Below are 18,578 nucleotides of genomic sequence, written 5' to 3' on the forward strand. Positions count from 1 at the left end.
TGAAATCAGCACACAGTTTGAAATGTCTGGCATGGGAAGTAAATATTTCCACATTAGTTTTAATTAAAGTCAAAAGCCATACAGAAAAATTCTTAGCCCTTAGCCTGTACACTGGAATTCCTACACAGTTCTAAGTTTTCACATTAAAACATGCAAGAGAGTGGTCTCCAGGTGAGCACAATGCTTGAGATTGCTACTTTGCAGTTAAGCAGAATATTCAAGCCACTGGGAAATAAAATTGGAAAATATACAAAATGACAATGCTACAGCCAGCCGAAGTATGCACTCAGTGATCCTTGCACAAACACATCTACCCGAGTGTATCAGAAACCAGACTTCATAATCACTATATGCCCAGTAAGGAAGGTACCTTCACTGTTTCTGGTGAGGTGGTGCTGTGTGATCTCCAAGATTTCAGTTATTTGACTACCGTACTGAATGTAAAAGCTAATCGACAAACCTGATGCACAAACAATCTAAATACAGATTAATAAATTAAAATGGAAGTATACATGCTCAAATGTCAGTCAATATTAATGGCTTTACAACCAAAGGTGCAATATAATCACCTTCATACAAAGAGCAAGAAAATGGTCACAAACACTGCTGACATATATAGAACACAACACAGTAGCTCCTACTCAGGGTAGGAAAGAACAGTGTCTGCATTCAATGGTGTCAAAGCCACTTCCTGGATCTCCTTCACTGCCTTAGCCGAGTGGCCTGATTAACCTGAATTTAATATGGTTCACCTGGTTTCAAATTGTACGCCATATTTATTAAGCTAAAAACATGTTCTGGCTCCTTTAGTATTGCCCCAAATTCTCATCTTAACTACATTTATAAGAGTAACAAAACACAAAAAGAAACTGCAGTGTACAGTTTAAAAAAAAAATTCACAAATGTTCACACAAAAACTACAGAACAAACAGAATTTACAACAAAAGAGCTTCGACTCAGTTGACGGCTTCTTTGAAACATGTTTTGCATCTGATCTCTATAAATAATTACCTTCGTACTCTGTTTCACATACAGAAATTTGCTGCCCACTCCCCCAGAACTGGGGTTTTTCCCCCATTCGGCATTGAGTTTCCACTATGTCCTCCAAGTCAGCAGGAAATCTAATATTGCCATCATTTCATACTGATGCCAATTTGACAAGAATATGACTTGTTTATATCCAATGTTCAGTCAAGACTGATTCATGTAAGTGGAAACCCAAACCATATTGACAAAGAATACAACATTGTAGATAAATGAACATTTATGTACATGTCCATTTCTGACTGTACCCTAGCAACATCTAGTGATGTCTATGCAAAGCAAGTCTGTGTTGAGTGTGAACTGTGCACAAATATGGTGCTCCAGGATGCTGCAATGCTGCTGGTTTGCATGTTGTGAACCTGTAGCACTGACGTGACCATATTCTTTCTGCTTGCTGCTCACGACTTGATCTCGATGACTTTAATGAACGGCAGTGACTTGTTGCCATTTGTGGAGGGTCTGAGCGGCTTGCTGTGGACACAGTTCAGCTGTTAGGCAGATTGGTGGCTGTTCTCATACCTATACACTGTAACATGCGTACTAAGAGTGAGCAAAAGTGGTTACATGTGGCCAAAGGCGTACATTACCTGTAGACTATTTGTGCATTACGCTCTGTTGACAGATGTGAGTTGGTTCGCTGGCTTTCAAGAAAGTAATCCACCTGGTCATGCATCTCTCTGTTCTGTACAGAAATGGACAAGTATGTAAATTACTTGGCTGACGAGGAACGCAGTGAAATAAAGAACCAGAAAGTTAGCGCGTCCCACAAACCTCTGCTTCAAGGAAAGCCACTTTTTCCTCGAGCTCCCGGATGACCCGCTCTCTCTCCTGTATCACTGTCCTTGAGTTCTGCAGCTGTGGATGGAGTGGCCAGACAGATGTGTACCAAAGATGCTGACTATTTAGATTATTACCATTTATGCCAAGCGTTCTTCTCACCTGCTCAATCATGTGTCGAACCTTCCTCTGCTGACTCTTCAGCATGTCATCCAAGTGGTGGATCTTCTCCTTGAGTATTGCCAGCTCCTTCTCCAGCTCCTCTGACCTGAAAGGCAGAGTCCATTCTCCAGTCTCAGTGCCTCCTTACTGGGCTGAAATCAGTGCTATGCAAGTGCTGTGACCCTCACCTCTGGCGATCGCTGCGGCCATCCTCTTGGACTGTGCGTAGCTTCAGCAGCTCTTCTTCCCTTTCCTTCATTTTCTCTTGCAGTGTGGCACTCTCCACCTCCATTCCAACCAACAGCCGCTGCAGGTCCTCTATGCGCTGGTCACGCTCCTCCAGACCCTGTTCTGCCTGCCGCAGCCGCTCACCCTGTTCACTCAGCTGCTGCCTGAATTGGCTACTCTCCGCCTGTCATCATCAGCACATCATCATTAGAAACAAGGGGGCAGGGCAACAGTCGGTACAGGGCTACCTTAAACTGCCTTCGTTAACTTTATTACAACATATACAACTGCAATTACGCATGTCGTCATAATACTGAAAAAACGAGTCGGCAGACAAACATTAGAATTTGGTTTTAAGTAAGGGGTCTGTGTAGTGAGATGGACAAAGACGATATTAAAGAAGAAAGAGGTTAGTAGAAAGCAATGGAGGAGGAGAAAGGGGCTACAGCTGAGCAACGTGTACTGACCCGCAGCTTCTCCCTCTCCTCCTGGTGCCTCCTCTCAGCTTCCTGCAGCTGGGCATACAGACGCTTGCTCACCTCTCTCATTCGAGCACTCTCCTGCTCATCCTCTTTCTCCCAATCCTGAGCGTAAGCAAGGGAAGATAAGGTGGGGAGCATAAAGAACAAGGGTGGTAAAGACACAGACATTCAAGGTATAAAGGGGAGACAATGTTAAATGATGTAAAGTATCGATATACACAACCCCAGTTATCTTTGCACAAACTGGAATATGATATTTCCGATTCTTTTTAAAGGTTTATCAGCAGGTTATTGAATGTCTCACTAATATGTTAGACGACTACTATTCAAAGTGAGTTTACCATTTATACACATGGTACTACAGACAGCAGCACTAATGGTGCAATTCTGCATCCTTATACTATGACACATTACATTTATTCATTTAGCTGACACTTTCCTCCAAAGTGACTTGCACTTAAGCTACTTACAATTATTCTCCAGTTATACACCTGGGTAATTTTACTGGAGCAATTTAGGGTGAGTACCTTGCTCCAGCATACTACAGCTGGAGGTGGGATTCAAACCTGTAATTTTTTGGTTCAAAGGCAACAGTTCTAACCACTATATTACCAGCTGTCCCATGACACAATGCTTCCTACTACTTCCAATCAATTATTTGCCCACCTGCATTTCCTTCTCTGAATTTTGACAGGGAAATTACTTTTAAAAACAGACTAAGAAAAACAAGAAGAATGTGCAAATATGTAAAGTACTCATCTTTATAGAACCTCTTCCACATTTATCTAACAAGGTGTGTTCAAGCCAGTACGTCATTGTGGTTCTTCTGTCTAAGCTCCCGTTTTCCACAGAGTGGAGTACAGGTTTTTCCAGCTACTGTTAAGCATTTACAATGAAATTCGCATTACACAGACTGAGTGAGGTCATCCATCATTCTACTGAAGTAATTTTCTCTGACTTACATTCTTTGAAGGACTTATATCATCTAGCATTTCATTTTGAAAGAATATGCTTGGAGGCTGTTACAGAAATATGATACATGCAACAAAAGCTGTAAATTCTGCCATTTGACACTGCATACTTGCAGCAAATGTCATAAAGGTGGGGAATGCAGATCTTTGTCACATATAAGAACATTAAATCACACCTGCGTTTCTGCTGTGGCGCTGTTGTCATTGTACTTGGAGATGGCCCACTGGCTCTTGGGCACATGAGCTCTGTAGCCATTGGTTAAAACCTAGAGACAAAGGACAGTAAGACAACTGGAATAGAACATTTAAGCATACAAAGGCAGAAATACCAATTACAAAATGCCAGGGGCGTGCAAAAACACACAAAGAATTCTTACTTTTTGCTCTGCTTGATTATTGTTACTGTTGTTCCTGGCTGCCATCTGTTCTCTCAGGGTTTTGAGACAGTACCTCACCTAAGCAGTAGGAGGGGGAGACACATCAGTTCAACAATGGGGAAAGAAAAATAGCAAAGGCGGATCACAATTGTGAGTGATTGTGGCACCAACCTCCTGTATCTGCGACACTTCATCTGACAGCATTTTGAGACTCTGCTGGTGTTTGGCCTGTTCCTCTTTGTGTCCTTCCAGATATACCTTCAAAACCACAAACTTTGTCATTAGAACAGCTTATGTCATACCAGCCATGCAGGCTAACAGTATTACTTGCACACAGGTACTTAAAATACCAAGGGCTATAAATAATACTAAAGTAACAGCTTTGAGGATGATGGCAAAATTCCATCTACACCAAAATAAAGGAGTAAAAACAACAAATTATATAATGTTCCCAAACCATGTTTCAAAGACCCCATCAATACCAACATCTACCATGTACCTTGATCACCTCAACTTTCTCTTCAGTGGGTTTGACCAATTCAAATGGCTGCCTCTCATTGGGTGGCTGAACAAGGGCAAAAGCCCGTCCCACTGGCTATAAAGAAAAAATTAAAACTCAGAAAAAATATTCAAACTGCACACATTGTTGCTTTCATCTAAGAATATAAATATTTTACAATTTCTAACATCTGAACATTTTCATTTGCCTGATAATTTTAAGCGATAAGATATTGAAATTTAATGGTGTAAATTTATCTTTCGAAATGTATTCAAAGTAGAAATCTGGAAATCCAAATGAATTGTTTATTTTAAGAAAGTGTAAAGCAATGCAGTCCAAACCTATTGGAAATGCAGTCAAAATTCTATTCTCAATAAAAATGATAAGCATACCGTATGTATTTATGTATTAGCACAACATGGCAAGCACAGGAGCACAGGCAAGTGATGAAACACAGGGTTCCAGTCTCTGTACCACAGTGGGCTAGAGAAGCATTACGCAACTTCTGAACACAAAGATTTTTCCGTCTAGTGCCATGGAACATTCTGGTTTGCTGAAGAGCCATTGCAGCAAAGCAAACTGAGAGCAAAGACACATGAAGAGTGCTAATGGAAGCTTACAGCACACATTTGGCTAATCACTTTGCTTGATTATCCATTACCAGGGCTGATTATGGTCTGTAAACCAGCTTCAACTCTGTCCAGCTATTTTAATGCAAGGCTACACTAATCTGACAAAAGCACCTGCCAGGAGTTACACAAACACATGGTAGCTGAAGTCTTCTAACTCAAATTGTTACTCTAGATTAAATCAAAGGGGGAAGAGCATCCAGGTTAGTGCAGCTGCTCCTTACTGCATCTCACATGCCACTTGTCAGCAGTGTTGGACCCATCAAGCTTCTTACCTTGCTCCTGGGCTGCTCCGAGGTCCAAATGGGCTGGTTCTGGTCATGCAGTGTCAGCCTAAGTCGTGTGTATTTGTCCTGTGCACCAAGAAGACAGGCAGAGTGAGCGTGGGATCACAAGGGCTATTATGGGATGGATGTTGGGGAAAAGAGATGGCAATAAAGCACAGCAAGGAGAGAGAGAGAGAGAGAATTCAATGAGCAGCCAGGGAGGGGACAAGCTTTGAGGGAATGAGCAGAGGAAAAACTGAGCTGGGATGTGTATGCAATAAAAGGAGAGGGAATTAGAGGGGAAAAAAAGACGCACTTGTGACGCCAGTAGGAATTTTCCGTGTTTTTGTGAAGGAACGAGCAATGCCAGCTTTCCACCTACAATGCCACCAATTTAAACTTGAATTTGAATTCTGGGGAAGAAAAAAAAAAAAAAGATCCAGCCTCCACCGCAGATGGAAAAACCAGTAGTGGCTAATTCACACTTGGGATTAACCAATTCAGCCCTGTGGCAACACAAACAGGAAAAACCTGAAGACACCTTTCTAGCTCAACAGAAAAATGCTTACAGTGTAAAAGAATATTACACAGAAATGCCATTAAGTAAGGGCAGCTGCTAGCATTGTGGTTCGAGATGGTTAATGCCAATTTGACAAGAATATTAAGGTTAACTAAGGTTAATAGCCCACTTCCATCTGTAGTACCCTAGAGCAAGATAGGTACCCCAAATTGCTCTGGTAAAATTACCCAGATGTATAAAGTTGCTTTGGAGAAAAGCATCAGCTAAATGAGTAACTGCAAGAACATCCCCACTCCATTCAGCCATACTGAATCTATTCTGAATGGACAGAAGGGTAGATGGTCTCTGGTAATTGCCACACACATAATACATGTCGGGAGCCATGGTGGCGCGGCGGGTTCAGCCGGTGCCCACTCTCTGGCGGGTCTGGGGTTCGAGCCCTGCTTGGGGTGCCTTGCGACAGAATAGCATCCTGTCCTGGGTGTGTCCCCTCCCCCTTTGGCCCTGTGCCTTCTGTTGCCGGGTAAGGCTCCTGCTCGCCACAACCCCACTTGGGACAAGCGGTTGTGAACAACGGATATAATGCATGTTATTAGCCCTCAGTCTTGAATGGGAAGACAATGGATAACAAAACTCATGCACACAATTTGTTAGGATTATTCAGATATCAGTATCAGCACTAAGTGCATACATTTGTGATTGTGCCAGTCAGTGCGCTTGACCTGTTAAATAAAAGCTCCTTTTAAGCCATATTTGTTCTGAAAGAAAATGGTCACCCCTTCTAATCAGAATTTTTCACCAAATGGCCAACACTACAAAAAGATTAGCAATAGTGCAGATGATGGCCGGATGCTCACTACAAATTATACACATCTGAAACCTATTGAACATAATCTGAACTATATGAAATATACTGTACATTATAATGTAGCATCATAAATCACCTTGGTCAAAAGGTAATAATATAATTAATGTATTTGCTATGTGATACTTGGCGTAGAAATTTACCACAACATAGGCTGGGCACAACAGATAGAGTTGTGCTGAATTTCCACGGGAAGGACTTTCAGGATGACAGAGCTGGGTGGAGGGCTGTTATTAGAGTGCAGTTCTGCCCCAAGGGACTCCGGGACTCCAACTGATACAGTCCACCCAGGGAGGAACGAACGAACACACACACACACACACACACTTACTTTCTATGAGTCACATCTGTGTTACATAGCTCAAACAGAAAACATAATACTGTAGGAGATCTCCCTATTCTTCAGGAACGGTGAGCGCTATTCTTGGTCTAAAAACATGAATATTGTAGTCTTTCTTTGACATCACTATTACCGGTACTCAAACTTCTTCATATTCTGTTAATACAGCAAGTTAAAAACTGTGATTCAGTAAGACACAAACTAAATGGGAGAGGCAAGGTAGGTTTTGCAATCTTCGTGGTCCAGTGCCTAAAGTTCTTCATCTTAATATGCCTAGTTCACATACATGTCTGCAAGTCCTATCTTTAAACAAAATGTTTGCTTTTCCAAAAACAATCTGAATAACTATCTTGACAGCAAATCCTTATATGTCCTCTCTAACAAAAAGTAATATTCAGATGTGTTGATCAATTAAATGCAACTCGCAACCATCATTTCTTGTGGAATTGTGCATAAGTAAATTAACAGATTTCTATATCTGACACTCAGCATCCAAACAATGCTTAATGCCACATAAAATCAGTTTGTGCCCTTGTGACCAGGCAAACTTTAGTTTGTTTAAATTCAACTGAGTTGACAATGACCAGGAAACATTCAAGCAAGACCAGAACACATAAACAGTGCAGAACAAGTGACTTCTTGTCTGCTTTCCAATTTCCCCACCCACCTGCACACACTTTCATATCATGGTAAGATGCACTGAACAAATGTATTATCTAAATAAACATCATTTATGCATTTTAGCTTTTCTATAAAAAAAAATTGTTGGTGAGGTTTTTCAAGACACCTCCTTCCCCCATGGGGATCTCCCTAAAAGATCAGTTTTTGTAGATTTTGTCTTTGATGGAAACTGTTTCACCACAAGGTTAATAAACATTAATAAACACAGAGGAACCATGCAGAAACACCAAGAAAGGGAATGGAGGGAGTAAAGGGCATTCCTGACATACTTCAGCTGTCTTTAACAAACACTCTGAGCAAGCGGGTCGCTGAGGGGAAGTTACATGTTAACTAAACAAATGCATGACACTGCGAACACACACTGTCACTGTTGAGACTGCTATAAGCAAACAAAGCATTTTATTATTTTTTCACTTTCTCAGTGAATTTTAGGCAACAAGAATGGACAGAAGCAGTACCACCTCTCCCTTCAAGTGTTTCAGATAAGTGCCATGTACCAGCTAAAACAGAATTTGCACTACTTTCATGTACACATTACTCAGTTTCAGTCAGATGGTGAAAGCCATGATTCAGATACAATATTAGATTATTGTCCCATTTATATGGATACTAAATGTCATACTACACAGTTAGGCTCTGAATGAGGTCATCCATCATTCTACTGAAATGATTTTGACTAATGGAATACGCAACTTAAGTAACAAAAGAGATGATGCACAGATCCTCTGAACTAGAACTGGAATGCAAAACAATACACAGGCAATCCCCAGGTTACGAACGTCCGACTTCCATACAGCCCATAGTTAAGAACCATCCCCTTACTCACCAGAAGTAAATTTTTTTTTGTCACCCTTAAGTAACAATAAAATGAAAACTGCATATTAAGCTTCATATATTCTAAATTCAAGTTACATACAGTGATTTTTAATAACAAACAGGCACTACTGTGGATCCTGCATCAAAATATTGAGCGTCTACAGCTGTTTGTCGGCTCGTGGGTGGGGCACGGGAGCCCGAGGATGGACAAAGACATCCTTCTTTTCAGGCGGACCACATTGCTGTTAAGTGATTCATGTGTTACTGTATTTAGCTTTAATTTTTTTTGTTTTTACCCTCATAACCATGGCACCAGAGCATAAATGTGATGGAAGTGACAGTGACGCATCCAAGAAAAGGAAAACAATCACACCTGAAACTTAAGTGGAAATAATAAAGCGATCAGAAAAAAAAAAAAAAAGTGAAATGCCAAAGCTAACATTAAAGTTTCTTTAATGTTTTGCACATACACACTCTCTATTATAAATATTATAGTTGTCATGACCACGCTCCGCACCTATGCCAGTAGCTTCAATCAGAGCACTCGCCTATAAAACACACTTCTGAACCTCTTCCCAGTTGCGTAGTGTCGAGTGAGATAACAGTCCCCTCTGCGTTCTCAAATCTACCTTGCTTCGCTCTTCCAAGTCCTGTACCTCATCGTTCCCTAGTCCCGTTCTATGCCTCTTTGATAACAACCGCCCGCCTTGTCCCACAACCACGATTTCGGATGCTTGCCTCTGTTAGCTCACCAAATGACCGACCATTCAGCCATCCCCAACCAGAAGAACATGTCCAGTCCTTTGATTCTGAATAAATGATCCTGCATTTGGGTCCAGTCTCCTCCATGTCCTCTGTTCATCATGACAGTAGTAACATTTATTACCACTTTCTATGGCTCTCTATTATAAATACTGTAGTTAAATTTATCATCATGACATTGTATTATTATTACTGCTGTAAAGATGTTTTAGTGTATCAGGAAGTGTTTCTTTAATTTTTTTATGCATAGAAAGGTACACGATATACTAAGACAAACATCTGACAAACTGACATTAGATACCCACAATACCCAACTGTTCCGACTTACGTCAAAATCCGACAAAGGGAGACTGAGGACACGGAACTCGTTTGTAATCTGGAGACTGCCTGTGCATGACAAGCAGACCACTGTGCACATGGCTCTGGATGCCCTTATTTCCTAAGAGCAAATACCAACAAAGAACACACAACCAGCACTCCACTATATGCACACACAGCGTGAGACATGACCTGAACTCTCTTCACTGTTGTCCAAGTGACTCCTTTTGCTTTTTACAGATGATGTATGCACCTCAAAAGAATGCATATGAGCAAAGGGTACAGTAGAAGAAAACTATTTTACTCGTGTAAGACCTGTGATACTCTGTGTGCGCAAACAAAAAGGAGAGCTATATACCGTTTAAACAAAGGGTACAGAATATGACGCAAACAAGTCCTTTCACTTCAACCCTTTTACTGAAAACACCAACAACCATTACTAACATGTTGTCTAAAAGAGAAATATTAGGCTACACAGTGCATCACTTTTGTTTACAGTATCTTATCAGCAGCACAGTTACTAACGTAGCACCATATAATACAAGGATCCCGTATACCACCAACATGATCTAGTTAAAAGATCTCCCAGCAAGCACAGCAGCCATCTTCAAAGCGCAGTTCATTAGCCCACGAGCTAAAACGAGCCTTCACATTTACCTGATGATACGGTCATACGTCTGTCCCTTTTTTGTCCTCACGTCCGTCTCATCTGCTTCAATCACAGGTACCCAGCGATTTTCATATAGGGCGAATCAACGCTTCCCAGACAAGCTTGCTATAATGGTTCAGAACACGGAAACACGTTCGTCGTCACACCCTGGCCTGAGGGGAGCTGGGGATCAAAGTGAAGAGTTTCAGCAAAATCCAACAGGTAGCGACAAAGCACTGCAAAAACCATTAACTCACAGTCATTAACCCCACCTTGTATATGTCATTTTGGATAAGTGGCACTTGAATAACACTATAGAGAGCCATACCATTTCACTGTGTCCTCTTTGGAAATTTTGGAACCTTTGTTTTATTATTTTGATGGCAATGATGTCTAACAATGCTTTTCACTGAAACATCCTTCTGAAAGTGTGTAACCAAATTTTGTGCATGTACATGTGACAGAAATTGCAACATATTGCATATCTTGACAAACTCAGTTGGGGATGCCTTATGTCGGTATGATGGGTTCAAGTGTAAGCTAATGAGTCAAAACAAACGGCATTACAATTTATTTCTGTACATGTCACAATCAACTGATCTGCCTTGTGCATGTGATTCAACACTGAATTAAATCATGCCAACATCACTGCAACACTGCAGTTTCATTTTCACTATATTCCAGCAGCACTTGTGCATCTTAGCATGCACCTTTAATCAATTTTGTCCAAAAAAATAAATAAATAAAAGGGGGGGGGGGGATTTATTTCAACTACTCAAATCTGGTCTGCGGATGTGGACGTCTAATAAAATTAAAATTGCTCATTCATGCAAGAAAAATGTAAATCTACTAAAAGCAACAAATTTAATAAGAAATTACACTGAAAATATTTGATGTAAACATGACATAAAGATTATGTAAAAAGCCACTAGTTTGCAAATCAAATTCCCCACAGCAAGATAAACACACAGCAGTAAAACCAGAGTGAGACAATGTATTCCTTGGTCACTTTTGAGAACAAGGAAAAATAAAAGACTGGAATTAGTTCAGGAATGCATGTGTGCGCTCCAGCATGTTTGTCTTGGTGCAACCCGTTTCTGAGCTTATAAAACCTTTTCCAAGTTATACAAGCAGGTATGGACTGAATGATTAGTCTTACATTGTCAAAATGTATATGCGTCTATGTGTTTACTTACATCAACCACCAGCAAGCATAGAAGAGTGCAGACGTGCATGAACATGTTCCCATCTGTGCTGAAGCGCTTTATGTGACTTTGACTGGCGCACCAGTGACTTGCACATTAGTATTTCCAGCTGTGGTTGCATTTACATTCAGTGATTAGCCTTCCCTTTGAATTAGATATGTCAGAGGTCAGAAGGGCAGCAAACCAACCTGGAGAAACAAAGCCCTGTGCTGCACTACTTCAATTACATACAGCTCTCCATCCACCTGACCACAGCTCTATTGTGAAAGAGAAACAGATATGGAACAATCTGGAAAGAGGGCTGTCCTGTAGTTGTTTTAAACAGGTGCAATGTTCAGGTTACAGCAGCAGTACCTGGCTGCATTTAAAATTTTATAAACATAGCACAATGTGTACTTCAAAAAAAAAAAAAAAAAAAAACAGCATACTAGACTGCACAGTATTCTCCATGTTCAAATCTGGTATTACCTTAGAACAGTGTGTTTGGAAAGAATGTGCTTTCCTTTCTAACTGCATAGGTAACTACATATTACACTCTAATATTTCCAGTCCTCCAGTGCTGTGTGAGAGGAAGGTTCCTTTTGTGTGACTGGGATTCATTACACATCACTAAAGAGGAGGACATGAGGCAAAGTGATACATTCTCACCAGTAATTTTAGATCCACACCTTACAACACTTAGTCGCACCTTCTTCTATTCGCATATAAACATGCATTCCTGAACCAGCTGTATTCCTGCTGCCAAAAATGTTTCCACCCATCATATGCATAAAACATCAGGACAGTAAGACCTGCCCACTTCAGCCTGACAAGACAGGAATTCCACCTCTGAGCCAGCACTGCCCTCCAATTCTTCAATGTGAGCAATGTGCTGGCTTTCTAAATAAAGCCACCCCAAGTCATTCCATAATTCAATAACATACAACTTATGAGCTAATAAGAAAAATATAGCTAACAATTTGCATCTTTCACAATAGGACCCCAAAAAAAAAAAAAAAAAAAAAAAAAATCATACAGGTCAAAGACCATTCCATCCTGGATATTCCAATGCTCCATTATTTAAAAAAAAAAAAAAAAAAAAAAAAAAATTATGCATTTATTCATCACTACTCCAAAGGCTGTTATAAAATATATATTGTCTGTATCCTAGCAAATATTCACATCGCTTTAACAGATATTTCTAGTGGCTGTTTTTGTTTTGTGTTGCTAATAGGGAAAAAAAAAAATACTGATCACAAGAACAGATAGAAGAGAAATATCCAACAGAGGCTGTGTGGAGTTTGCTCTTCTGCATCTACAAGTCAAAGACACGTGTGGAAATAAGCATTGGTAAATGACTTCCATAACCTCCCTTACCAAGAAAACCTTGCAAGTGGTCACTATGAGTCAAAACAGATTCAGTGGCATAACCGTGAAAACATGCAGTTGTATGAATGTATAGACACACAAAAATGCAGTAGCTAATGTAATTAAAGAATAATTAAAAACTACAACTGAAAAAATATTGTGCTGCTTGGAAGAGCTCATATTCCATTCAATTTAGAAGTATGATAAAATTCAAGAACACCTTATGAGAGGCTGAAAACAGTGTAACCTGATGACCGTATACAACCACTGAATCGCTTTGTCAAAGCACGCCTTATACATTCATTTTATGGTTCATAGGGTAATAAATAACAGAAGTCAGATCACTGCTGATTCATCGCTGGTTCATTCTTAGCTAAAAAGATCCAGGAAAAGCAGACCACTGATTACCTTTTATTGCTGCTATGTAAAATTGAGTTTGTGGTTTTAATATCCCACTACTTTCAAGCCTTGAAAAATACTTCTAAGGAACTGAACTTTGCCGCACAGAACATAGAAGAACAGCTACAGGAGTACTAGCTATAATGGTTCACTTTCAAGCAATGGAATAAATCATCACGAAACTACACACAGCAGGTGAGGAATGTGTCAGTAGCTGAACATTGAACTTCCCTGGCTGTTAGTAGAATTCCTTTTATGTGAAATGCACCTCCCAAAATCTCCAAGCTTGTAAAGTCACACACTAAAATGGTTTCTTCAGCTCAAAAGCAACTGTATATACGGTATATATACACCTTACACACACTCAAGCGTTTTAACAGTATTTTACAATAATTTAAGGCTATGTCATAATCTGTTATTAATGTTGTAATTAATAGAACTACAACATAAAGACATATGAATAAGACTGGTCTTTACCCAGAATTCAGACTTAGGAAAAACACTCCACAGAGTGCTGCCCACCATTTTTTTTTTTTTTTTTTTACAGACTACTGAATTTAACTATGCAAGTTGAAAGTACATTATGTTCTCTAGAGAGATACTACCACTGTATCCTGTACAAGAGTACACATTTTAAATGCATCACTGACGCTCTAATTTCCATGTCGCCAATATGATCAAACATGACCCTTGCAACTTATTGACTTTTACTGCGTGACATCAGAGGAGGCATGAATTCATTTTTCTATCACCTGCTTCCTCAACCTCAAAATTCAACATCGTAAGATTACCACAAATGAACAGATTTCCAAGTAAGACTACCATACAAAAGAATAAGTGCTACATGAAAATAATTACACGGAAATGTTGCAACAATTTATGACGCAATCCATCCTGATACATTAACAACATAACAACGTGGAGTGCTGGCTAATTTTACTCCACAAAATGTTACACTTGGCACTGTACTCAGTATGATGAGCAATACGTAATTAAGTTAATTGCTGCAACTAAAAGCAAGGAAACTTACAGTGCCTGTGGGTCTTGCAGATTGTTAGTACTACTAGACCACAGATTTTACTAAACAAGTGATCCTTTGTAAACTTTTCAAAAAAAAGCTGCTTTGGAGATTCACAAATGTAATATCTTGAAGTGACATCACATTAAATGCTAATGACAAAATGTATTAACACAACTCCACTGCAATAGACTAGTAATTATGTTTCAGTAGTATTTCTCTCAGACCATGTTAATTATATATACACAAAATCTCAAGACAAAGTTTCCACTAAGGCCCAAACATGTAGACATCAGCATGTTTTCTCTTGTCTTCGGCTATTCTTACGTTCATGTTGAGTACAAGTAATAAAACTATGTTCAGTCAGTGTGTTTGGTCTGAGGCGAAACGAGCCTCGTTCTGTTCAACCTCAACGACGACGACGTTGAAGTTACGGAGCTCCACCAGCGCTTGTGCGGCTTTATTTGAGAGAGAACAACCTCGCTGTACTATTTGTATTTGGGGAGGGGGGAAAAAAAATATTTTGTCAGAAATGAGTTTATGTTACGACGAATTTCAACATCACAAATTCAGTCTTGTAGACTAGTAGTGCTTCGACGGCACCTCAGCATAGTACCTGGGTAATTCTGAATAAATAAACAACATGACATGTCATGATCGCTGCAAGAGTCTCCGCCTAGTAAAAACTTTTTAAAAAGGGTTTAAAACTTTTAGGGGGGATATTTATGAAGGTGAACACGGATCATATACCTTCGCTCTGTCCTCACTGATGTCTTCGACTGTGGTGGTGCACAGGCTCCGGGAGACGCCGTTCATCTTCACATACAGACACCAGTGTGACTAACGGACAGGAACGACCGACGAACCGGCGCACAACTTCACAGAACCGACCGTACGTCGCCGCTGTGAACGGTAAGTAACCGCCGGTTTGCCCTTAATTTAAACTTTTTGTTCACCCCCGGCGTTATCGACTCTGCACTTCGTTTCGTTTGTTCTTTCTTTCTTCAGTAACTGCCGGCAGACTAGGACTGAACTAAAACTCAGCAACGCGGACCGAAGACTGGACAGTGAACACACTCGGGAGAATAATGTAAACTAAGCCCTGCTTAACGTGTAAGGAACTATTCGCGTTGATACACACAAAAAAAAAAACCGCGAGGTGCGGTCTCGGCAGTTACTTCACTCCTGTTCTCTTTCTAGCCCTCTGGCTGTTTGCGCGTCACCGGTCAGTCGGCTCGAGACACGTCCCCGTGACCTCACCGCCGAAGCAGCCGCCCGCGCTGAGCACGCCCCGCGTGCCTGATACCGCGCCCGCGCGCGCACCTGCCTTACACAAAGGACTCTGGTGATTTCTCAAGTCGGCGCCGGAACGAGAAATATCCTGGAAAATATCAATATGCGCTGAAACCTGGCTTTCTTCTAGAAATGTACAAACAACGTGATGTTTACAGTATCGTCACTCGTGTACACAATTCGCAAAATTAAACGGAAGGATCAAGAGTGCTGCCCCGCCGTAATAGTCGGACAAAAATCTCTCAAAAAATGTTTGAGAATTAAACGATGAGCTTACATAAATAATTAGTTCTTTCCTTCAGCCAGAACAGGATAAGGGAAATTAGTGGCGTCACGAGCTGAGGGTAATAAACACAATAACACAGGAATAACACTCAGAGGAGTTAGGCATAGCTACGCAGGTCGAGGCCTTCGGAGTACTTGAACTTGAGACATGTTCCCCCCCCGCTGTGTTATACCTGTGATGGAAACTATTAACCTGTGTCAGTTTCCTCACGGAATATTTCTCGTTTGTGAAATGATTTGTGTAGGTGTACGACGGGCTCCTGTAATGCTGTGTTTTTCCAGCGCGGCCCCGGCGGAGCCCTCAGCTTATCGGCCCTGGCGTCGACAGCCGCAAATTGGATCGAGGCTTAAAGGCGCTTATAATGGGCCCTTGAGCGCCGAGCAAAACACGACACTATGAAGGCAAACTACAGCCTACTTGTCGTGTGCTCTTTTAATCCTGCTCTGCACAGAAGCGCTACTGCTCTTATACTAGTAGTGCTCACTAGTAGCACTGTAGTAGTGTTTTCATCTGCTGCCTTTATACCGCGGTATTTCATGTGTGAGCCTTTGGGCCAGGGCACAGGAGCCCATGTGCACCGACCCAAATGCCCACACGTTTGGTCTCCATGCTTCAAATATAAAGAGAATGTTTTGCATTTTGGAGAGTCGTGTTGCATCATATTGAAAATAATTATTCTAATCAGTATTGTAACGACCCGTGTTACTAAGGAGTGTCGCCTTTCAGCGGGAGCAGATGTTCACTGTAAATAGTTGTGGATATTAGGAATAGTGGTAAGAATATAAAATAGTTGTTCAATCCCTGTGGGGGCTGACAGGGATTATAAGAGGGTGAGTGATTGTTGGACAGTGTGGGCGCGGGAAGGTTAAGGAACTCTTGAAGATGGGCTAAACAGGCTGGGAAGGCTGGCTTCAGGTGCAGGTCCTTGAGGAAAAGGGGTCTTTGGAGCGAGACCATTATTTCCTTGCGTTCGCCTCGATGCCTCTTGGTGTTTGCCAGTGTTCCGATGAACGATCGCAATGAACGTTGTCCACGCGTCCTTCTTCGCCCCATCCGAACCCAGAGCGCTACAGCATCATTATTAAAACCACAGGGATGGAGACTTGTTTGGTTTCAGCAAATGTAAGCCTGGCGAGCTGATATGGTTTTATGTTCATACACTGTAAAGACAGTGTCTTGAATCTCTAAGACGAGTGACTCTAGCAGTAGTTTTGCTCGCAAAAGTCCTATCTATAAAATATATTAAATGTGTTCCATATAATTTAAAAAGAAAAATACTCACTGGGTTATTCAAATAAAATTATTTTAAAACTAAAAAGCCTTGTTCTTCATTATTGCAACCTTTTCTAACCAAACATCGCTTTTTGTTTTTCCAAACCCAGCTTGCATTTTGGCTGCCCTCTTTTTAAGATTACAAAATTCAGTACAAGATTGCTCCTGTAACAGAAGGCCACTGTGGACCTTGCTATGGTATTGCCAAAGTTAGAATATGAGGTTGAAATTTCTCTTCTCAGTGTTGATGAGTCAGAACACTCTCTCTCACACACACAGTTTATTAATCTTCAGTTTTATAAAAGGGGGGTGTGGTGGTGCAGCGGGTTTGGCCTGTGCCTGCTCTCTGGTGGGTCTGGGGTTCGAGTCCTGCTTGGGTTGCCCTGTGATGGACTGGCATCCCATCCTGGGTGTGTCCCCTTGCGCCCTGTGTTGCCAGGTTAGGCTCCGGCTTGCCACAACCCCCACTTGGGAAAAGTGGCTTCAGTCAGTGTGTGTGTGTGTGTATTTCATAAAACTTAACTAATAATATACACCTTCTGACATCTATGCCTTTAGTACTGATATTTTGAAATTATTCTGTAGAGTGATTGTTTGCCAAATTACATACTCTACAGACCTAATTTATATCTATATACAACATAAGACAATTCACATATTGATACACATTATTCCTACTCTATTTTATTTATACCCATTTCATTTATACCTGATCTGTAGAAATCACCTTCAGGCTGTATCTTCTCTTGAACCCTGTATTTCCTCAGATGATGTCTTATCAGTGACCATGACTAGATAAACGTTTATTGAAAATAGATGCATGATGTGGAATATCCTTACACCAAGAAATCCATTACTTAATGTCACAATATTTTGCAAACACACTAATCTTTTTTAAACGTAAACATTTTTGTATATGTAAATGTGAAATCACCTGATAACAAAATAGCAATCCATTATTGAGAACTTCCTGCATATAAATTGAGTATTAAAATTTCATATTCTGTATAATGATGTGACTGTGGTCAGTCATGTGAACTGTTATAATTCAGACAAAGCTGTGCTTATATACCCCACCCTAAAATCCAACAGATTTACATGCACCCAGTTAAGTGCACTCTATTCGTTTATAGCCATCTGCTTTTCCAGTTGAGTTCTACATGTCAAAACAGCGGGACATTTTAAACTTAAAAACTACTTTGAGAACATTGTCTTGGATAGTTTCACCATTCATAATGTCTTATGCTTTCTGGAGACACGAAAGCAAGTTGCACAACCGAAACAAACCCTGACTTGACTGTATTTCAACATATTCCATCCGTTTGCTATGATCAGTACTATCTCATAATCAGTGTCACAATGTTCATTTTAT

The 18,578-nt window shown here is 40.6% G+C and overlaps 1 protein-coding gene across 2 annotated transcripts; it reads right to left on the reverse strand.

Annotated features, from left to right (window-relative positions):
- Positions 1 to 1,314: 1,314 nt before the first annotated feature.
- tuft1a (tuftelin 1a) lies at positions 1,315 to 15,188 on the reverse strand. 2 transcript variants are annotated; one of them, XM_018737237.2, is made up of 12 exons: positions 15,106 to 15,188; positions 5,445 to 5,522; positions 4,541 to 4,636; positions 4,213 to 4,299; positions 4,042 to 4,119; positions 3,841 to 3,930; positions 2,679 to 2,795; positions 2,172 to 2,395; positions 1,984 to 2,089; positions 1,816 to 1,899; positions 1,632 to 1,726; positions 1,315 to 1,515 (listed from the first exon to the last, which is right to left on the reverse strand). In XM_018737237.2, the coding sequence occupies exons 1-12, from the start codon at positions 15,169 to 15,171 to the stop codon at positions 1,443 to 1,445; spliced, it is 1,194 nt and encodes a 397-aa protein (XP_018592753.2). In that variant the 5' UTR covers positions 15,172 to 15,188; the 3' UTR covers positions 1,315 to 1,442. The 2 variants fall into 2 exon arrangements, with proteins under 2 accessions (XP_018592753.2, XP_018592760.2); XM_018737244.2 differs by having other exon boundaries at positions 1,459 to 1,532.
- Between the last annotated feature and the right edge of the window lie 3,390 nt (positions 15,189 to 18,578).

The sequence above is a fragment of the Scleropages formosus genome, chromosome 18, assembly GCF_900964775.1.
Source record: "Scleropages formosus chromosome 18, fSclFor1.1, whole genome shotgun sequence".
NCBI classification, from domain to species: Eukaryota; Metazoa; Chordata; class Actinopteri; order Osteoglossiformes; family Osteoglossidae; genus Scleropages; species Scleropages formosus.